General features: G+C 33.6%; 1 protein-coding gene across 1 annotated transcript; it reads left to right on the forward strand.

Annotated features, from left to right (window-relative positions):
* The first annotated feature begins 54 nt into the window (after positions 1–54).
* On the forward strand, positions 55–7,719 carry LOC141820553 (mitochondrial outer membrane protein porin 1-like). The gene is made up of 6 exons (XM_074707881.1): positions 55–228; positions 309–376; positions 5,771–5,881; positions 6,789–6,878; positions 6,953–7,161; positions 7,242–7,719. Exons 1-6 carry the CDS (start codon positions 186–188, stop codon positions 7,546–7,548), a joined length of 828 nt encoding a protein of 275 aa, XP_074563982.1. The 5' UTR covers positions 55–185; the 3' UTR covers positions 7,549–7,719.
* Positions 7,720–8,091: the final 372 nt, after the last annotated feature.

Consider the following 8,091-nt stretch of genomic DNA (forward strand, 5'->3'; position numbering starts at 1 on the left):
CAAAAAAAAAGATTATTTAAAGATAAATAACAGGTAGCGGAGGCTTTTTCTCCACCCTTATTTGCCCTGCAGTCTCCTCTCCACCCGCCGCCGTCTGGTCTTCTTCCTCTCCCCGTGGTTTCTACTCCTCCCTCTTCGTCTCCGCTGTAGCCAGACAACTCCCATTTGTTCTTGATCGAGGAAGGATGGGTCCAGGTCTCTACTTGGAGATCGGCAAGAAGGCCCGAGGTACCTTTTCCTCAATAATTTGCTTTTGTGAATTGTTCTTTTATTTCCAATTTAAATGAAAATCCTTGGTCTACTTGCAGACCTTCTCTACAAGGACTACCAGACCGACCAAAAGTTTACCGTCACCACTTGTACCTCTAATGGAGTCGTGAGTGACTATTAATTTAATTTTCCCCCGCTTTTTCCCCCCATTTTTCTACAGAGTTTTGTTTTTCTTTTTTGATTGAAGCACGGAAAGGTTAATTCACTGTTTGGATATGTTATGTCACTGTCAATGTCGAGATCATTCAGATCTTGTATTTATTCACATGGTTTATGGAAGATTCTATACTAAGCATTTCGGACTATTGTGAATGTATCGTATTATGATTCAATTTTCGCTTAATAGATCTTGTATTATGATTCAATTTTTTGTTCGTTAGTATTTCAAGAAACGATAGCTTGGTCACCTTGCTTTCCAGTTTAGTCAAATATGAAAAAGAATAATGAAGGTTTTACATATTTTTGTTGCATTGAGGATTCAAGTTTGATGCGCTTTGGGTTGTTGATGTGATTTTGAACTCAGTGGAAGTGGCATGCCAATGGGAATTTATTTCTTTGAGATGTGTGGCATGATCATTACTCCTTTGGAGGATGTGCTATAAATAATTGGTACTTCTTACTGATATTTCTTTGTATAATATAACAGTTGTGTTTTTTGTTTTTTAAAAGTTAGATGGTGTGATTGCAAAAATGAAATGCGATTGGAACATAGTTTAAATCACAAGTGAGCCATGCTCCGTTGGGTCCTTAATTATTGCACCTTTATCACGGTTGCTTCATACTCCTGGTGAAGCACATAGTTTCCAATTGAAGGAATTTTTTCAAGACTATAGCGTCAATTGTTAGTCAGTAAAATAGGATGGACATTACGCAGGAAAATGATAGAAATATTTCTAAATAAGAGTAACAATCTCAGCAAGTTCATTATAGAATCAAGGTTGATGGTTTATAATGGCATCTTCCATTGTGAAGCCCTAGCGGATTCTGATGATTACTGTATATGCAATAATATATTGCAAAAACATAAGCTTGGTTTGAAATTTCATAGTGTATAGGTAGGATGAAGAGCATGAGGGTGGACAACTGTTTGATTCTTCTTTTCTGCTAGAAAATCTGGATGATAAATCACAATCTGGGTGTAAAGGAAAAAGAAAATCAACCAAATCGATAATGATGTCTCACAACAAGTGATCATCCTCTGTAAAGATGGAAAGATAAATATAAGTGATAAGCATCTATGATAATTGTTAGGATAGGAGATGAGTTGTCTGAAACTGAGAGCTTTAAGCTTTAAATATTTAGGATCAATTTTGTAAGACGATGAAGGGATTGAGAAAGATGTCTTATATAGAATACAAGCAGGATGGTTGAAATGGAGGAGAGCGTCGGGTGTTTTATATGATCGTAAAGTACTTCTAAAACTTAAAGGGAAGTTCTACAAAACGGCGGTTAGACCTGCTATGTTATATGTATGCTAAATGTTGGGCTATGACTTGAACACATGAGCAGAAGATGAGAGTTGCAGAGATGAAGATGTTAAGATGGATGTGTGGACATACGAGGATGGATAGAATAAAAAATGAGAGCATTAGAGAAGTTGAAGTTGCATCTATTGATCTATTGATGGAAAACTCTGAGAGACATGTTTAAGATGGTACGACTATGTACTTAGACGATTAATAAATGCTCCAGTTAGGCGATGTGAAATTATGACAAATACGCACATCAAACGAGGAAGAGGAAAATTAAAAAACTTGATTAGTAACAATAAAACAAGATAAAATTTATTTAAGTATAGATGATGATATAGTAGGGGATAGAGCCTAATGGTGTAGAAGGATTTTTATAGCCGACCCCATCTAGTGGGATAAGACTTGGTTGTTATTGTTGTTATTAAGCATCTATGACAAAGATCCCATAGTTGTGACAAGAAGATTCTTTTTTTATTCATCCAACCAAATGTTTGTATCCATACTTCAAATCCATTCACTTCTTAGAGCCAAATTTGTATGTAATCTGCTCAACTTATTATGAAAAAATGTGTATATTTCAGATCTATTATTCATAAATTTTGGATAATTAAACTTGTGGTCATCTATAGTTCACAACTGCTGCAATGTCTTAACTATTGTTTTTTTTTTTGGAGAAAACTTTAGTGTCAAATTGGATTGAAACTGTAGATGATTGGTGCCTAGGTAGACCCAATGGAGGTTTATAGGTAGTACCTTTTCCCTAGTTTCATCAAACTTGTGTTTCAATGTGATATGAGTGCAATATGATATCTTTAATTCCTTTTAATGGTGACAAAGCCTCATAAAGCTGCTGCTAAATAATATTATTTTAGAGGGTGTGATCTTGATGTGGGTAAAATTACCAACTAACCCAGTGAATGGTTGACATGTCTCATCTAAGGTAAGGGGTCAACAGTGTTAACATGATCTGATCCATGTGCATTTGTCCTAACTATAGCAAGCAGACATGCGCCTAGTCACTTAGCCTACAGGCTGGAACCATTTTTAAAACCACAATTGTCAAACTTAGCTAATTTAATTACCATTGGGATGCTGAAAGATTTGTGAGATTTTGATATGAATCAACAAGCTCAAACCAAGAATTGAAGGGAATCAGTGATAATGGTCAGAATCGAAAGGAATCAGTGATGTTGTGGTGGTGTTCAAAATCAATTGATTTCTCACCATCTAGCATTGTTGGCAGTATCAATATTGGTATTAGAAATTTCAAAAACCTAGGCATTGGCCGTATCAGACTGGTTGGATTGGGATCTTAAAAAAGTTTAAAAAACATAAAAAATAAAATAAAAGAATATAGAAAAAATAACAATGTTTACTTAATAAAACAGCAAAAGATAATTACCAAACCTAAAAACACCTCTTACACCTGATTAAACACGAGTAGTGCTGATTACAAATATAATTTTGTTTGGATAAATTTTAACTTGATTAAAATAAATTTAAATTAATCAAATTCTGTTAAAGGCAATTTTCCTCAGTTTCATTAATTTTAGTTAATTATGTTACTTATGGAATCTGATTTAAATTTATTTAATACTAATTATAATTACTGTAACTAATTTTAAATAATTTGAATTAGTTTTAATTATTTATATTAATAACTTAGCCAACAAAAGAGAAAAATTAATCTATGAAGGTCAATAAAAGGAATCCAAACAATGAAGAAAGCCTAGCAAAAGGAATCTGGCTATGAGGGTAGTAAAAGAAAAAATTGGCAATAAAGGTCAAGGAGAAGGAAAAAATCCACGAAAGCTAGTAAAAGGAATACAACTATGCAAGCTAATAAAAGGAAAAAAAATCAGGAATGAAGGTTGAGCAAAAAGGGAAAATCCAGCTATCAAGGTTTGTAAAAGGAATATGAGAAAAATCAGCAATGAAGGCCGAGTGAGATAAATTGCTAATGACGAAGGCTAAAGAAAGGTGGAGACGACAATAGATGTGTGCAGAGAATGTGGTGGAGGAAATGATGTATGATGATTAGGAGAGGAGAAGAGAAAAAAATGAATTATGAGATTATTGATTTAGGATTTTAATTGAAGGCGTCACAAGGAAAAAAAATTAGAATAAAAGAAGAGGAAAAAGGACAAAGAATTAGGCGAGATGAAAAGAGATTTTAAAAGATGAAAGTAGTGGGAGAGAAAGAATATAAAGATAAATGTCAATAATAGGAAAATCAAAACAAAAAAAATGAGTTAATAAAGAAAAAAGAACAATAATAAAAATAAACAGTCCTAGGACCGAGATCAAGAAGATAAAGGAATATAAATGAGAGAATAAAGGATTAAAAGAAGTTATTATGGATATGAAGGCACTGAGAGGAAGTGCGTTTCCCAAAGAAAATAGTTATCATTTCTAAACTTGATGGGTAGAAAAGATATTGCTAAGTTCTTTGGTAAGGGATTTGTGTTGTCGGGGATATTTCTCCGGTCGAAGATGGAGATGAAATTTGAGACTTTTGTGTTTTTTTAATCTTTTTTATTATTATTTTTTGTTTTTGTTTTCACATGCTAATCGAAAAGGATACATATATATATATATATATATATATATATATATTTTAGGGTTAAGAGGTGATGATAAAAAGAAAGAGGACAAATAAGACAAGAGAATGATATAGACAAAAATGAAATAGAGCTATGGTAAAGGAAAAATAAGATTAAGAGTACACAAAGATAAAGAAAGGATAAATTAAGAATAAAATATAAAATACAAATGAAATAAAAAAAGAAAGAATTTAGTTCTTATTTGTAAGGAAAGAATAAGGACAGAAGGAAGCTATGGAAGCGTGAATGATTCATGGATGAGGGCGGTGTTGAGGATGATGGTGAATCAAAGGATAACTAGTAGCAAGACTGAATCACCAACTTTTGGCTATGATACCATGTTGGAAATTGAAAATTATATTAATTAAAAACTTGGCTAATACATAAGATCCTAATCCTTTTTATGAATTGATAACATGACTTATTCTTCAATAATAGACTTTTCGAATAAAACCCCTAAAAACTAACTTTTCTAAACAAACTTATCTAAAAGGCAACCTGGTGCATAATGCTCCCGCCAATGCGGGGTTCAGGGAAAAGGTCTATTGTACACAGTCTTACCCTGCTTTGTAAGATGTTGTTTCTGAGACTTAAACCCGTGATCTCTAGGTCACATGACAATAATTTTGCCGCTGTATCAAGACTCCCCCTTTTCTAAACAAACTTATCTTTAAAAAGTAAATAAATTTTTATGGAAACTAGATATGCAATTATGTTCCATAATTTATGGAATATTTTCATCCTATGTATGGTTCTCACACTATTCAATGTGGCCAACCCATGTCACTCATCTTGTGTGGCCAGCTTGCCTGGCCTCTCCCTCACAGTTCATAACCTGATACCTGATTGGTCTATCAAGTAAGGACCGACCAGATTCGCCTAATTGATCTATTTCTTTATAATATTTACTTTTGGAAGATTAGATATAATTAGAATATATATATTCTTTGAGAGATGAAATAGATAAAGAATTAGAATTATTCGAGTAATCAAATAAGGAATAGATATTCTGTATGAACTGAAATAATAAGGAATAGCTATTTTTTGTGAAATGGGAATTCCAATTTTATAGAAATTAATTTTAAAATTTATCTTTATAATCAAATATTGCAATATTTATGAAATTTATAACAAATACAATAGTAATCGCTATCAATCAAATACCCCATAATTATATGAACATTTTCTGTTCCCAGAGGATTTCATAATATGAAAGACAATACTACATGCAGCTAAGAAATAAGATGCTTCTCTCTCCCTATGGAAACACAGAACTATTGAAATGTTAGATAAGAAAGATGCTAACCTAAGAACAGGAAAGGAAGTTGCAGTTTTCTTATTATATGGTTGCTTGATTACTGTTTACCTGGCCATTACTATCTGTAGGAATGTTAATTTCCAGTTCGGTCTTTTTTCCTTCCACAGGCTATTACGGCTTCAGGTACAAGAAAGAATGATTTACTTTTGGGGGAGATTCATTCTCAGATAAAGAACAAGAATATTATTTTTGATGTGAAAACAAACTCAAATTCCAATGTAAGTCTTCTTTTCTCAACTGTTATATAATGCATTGAACGTGTTACTGGCTGTGCATGCATGAAAGGTGTGCTTAAGACAACTGTGAAGATAAAAAGCTATTTTATTGCCTTTATCCATGACAAACAAAACTTTATTTTCTTTTGAATGTCCAACAATTTCTTATTCTCTAACCTTTGGTCTTAAAATCAATACCATCAATCAATATGTGGGTTCTCTAATAGATGGAATAAGAGTATCGTAAATTTAATTATATAAAGAAATATGGTTAGCTATGTTTGGATGCCTATTTTAAAGCGCATACAATCTGGAGTTGTATTTATAATTGAAGACTCTAAAAGGGCCCAGGAGATAATTGGAGTCATCTGGTTTTCTATTTTATATAATGTTGTTGTACAAGAACATAGGATTAGACTCTTAACAAGTTTTGTTTGTTGCACTGTAAATCAGTCCAGTTTAACGACCTTAATTTGTTTGAATCACAGCATCGTGTAGTTTAACTAGGGACCTGTACTTACTAAATTTAAATTTAAGATACTTTAGTTATATTGTATCAGGGATGGTAGAAGTATTTAATGTGCCAGTCCCACAAATTTCTTTCATTACTCATTATTTTTAGTAATTACTAACCAATGTTATATATTAATTAATAATTAAGCACATGCAGTCCCATCAACTTCACTTGCCACCTTATTGATTTGCTAGTAAATGTTTGAATAATAGTTGATACACAGTTCATAATTGAACTATAAATAACATGGTTGTCCTTGCGTGAAAACCTGTATCTTTAATCTCTATCATGTTGGCTGAAACGGATTCTCAAGGCAACTACACACCATTAGTAGGTAGAGGAGGTTGTTTTTGTGGAAATGTAATCCTTTCGCTGACAAGTCAGTTGTCTATCTAGGTTACAACCACAATTACAGTTGATGAAATTGCAACCCCAGGATTGAAGACAATTTTCAGCTTTGTTCTCCCTGACCAGAGGTCGGGCAAGGTCAGCATCTTTTATTGGTTTAGTTGGTTCATATATATCGCTCAATATTTCATTTTTAACTGAATGCTATGCAGTTTGAGGTTCAATACCTGCATGACTATGCCGGAGTTAATGCAAGTATAGGATTGACAGCCAATCCTGTGGTCAACCTTTCTGGTGTGATCGGCTCCAAAACTTTTGCACTTGGTTCTGATGTGGCATTTGATACCGCGACTGGGAATTTCACCAAGTGCAATGCTGGTTTGAGCATCACCAATCAGGATCTTATTGCTGCCTTAAATCTGTAAGTAGTTAGCTTCTTAACTGGGCTTTCACCTAATGTCTAGCAAATCTGTGATAATCTTTGATTTCATTTGCCCACAGGAATAACAAGGGTGATAGCTTGAGTGCTTCTTATTATCACATAATCAAACCTTTAACCAACACAGCAGTGGGTGGAGAGCTGACGCATAACTTCTCGAGCAATGAGAACACTCTCACCTTCGGAACACAGCATGCTCTGGACCCAATGACCACAGTCAAAGCACGCTTCAATAACTATGGCATGGCTAGTGCACTTATCCAACATGAGTGGAAGCCCAAATCTTTCTTGACAATCTCAGGTGAAGTTGACAGTAAGGCCATTGAGAAAAGTTCTAAAGTTGGCTTGTCCTTGGTGCTCAAGGCTTAGACAAGCATAACGCGCATCATCTACAACATTGAGTTTGGTATTCGTTTGCATTTATTTCGATACTAGACCTTTCAAATATTATTTTTCAGCAAATGAGGGTAAGACCACCTCAACATGCATATTATTTCATCTTCAGTGAATCATAAATTCTTTTTGATTTGTTTATGCTCACCCAATTTGTCAATGGCTGATTAACATTGTGGAACATTGATTTCAGTCCATTGTCTTGAATCGTCTTTTGTGACAAAGACCATCTGCTATTTAAATAATTTGTCCTTCAATTGGCTCATAACCTTTGATTAAATGTGGATTCTGCACTCAATTATAGTTCACACGTTTTGATTAGAATAACTGTACACCTGTTGTTGCATGTTGCAAATGATGGGATAGAGATGAATAGAGGGAATGCACCTAGAGCAAGTAGATGTGTACACCTTCTTCTCTTAATTATGTTAAAAAAAAACATTACCAATCAAATAAAGTAAACAGCATTTATCTAATTGTTGTTGCTTAAAAGTCTACACATTAAACCATTCAGATTGC

This window comes from Curcuma longa, unplaced genomic scaffold (genome assembly GCF_044706935.1).
Source record: "Curcuma longa cultivar G26 ecotype Majalengka, Jawa Barat unplaced genomic scaffold, ITB_CL_G26_1.1 utg509_np1212_2302976_RagTag, whole genome shotgun sequence".
In the NCBI taxonomy this organism is placed as follows: domain Eukaryota; kingdom Viridiplantae; phylum Streptophyta; class Magnoliopsida; order Zingiberales; family Zingiberaceae; genus Curcuma; species Curcuma longa.

What these genes read in the sequence shown, in the direction of transcription:
- LOC141820553 (XM_074707881.1), top strand. Translation starts at nt 186, where the DNA reads ATGGGTCCAGGTCTCTACTTGGAGATCGGCAAGAAGGCCCGAG. An exon ending in CTTGTACCTCTAATGGAGTC is followed by an intron (nt 377 to 5,770) that starts GTGAGTGACTAT and finishes TTCCTTCCACAG; the next exon opens with GCTATTACGGCTTCAGGTAC. An exon ending in AAACAAACTCAAATTCCAAT is followed by an intron (nt 5,882 to 6,788) that starts GTAAGTCTTCTT and finishes TTGTCTATCTAG; the next exon opens with GTTACAACCACAATTACAGT.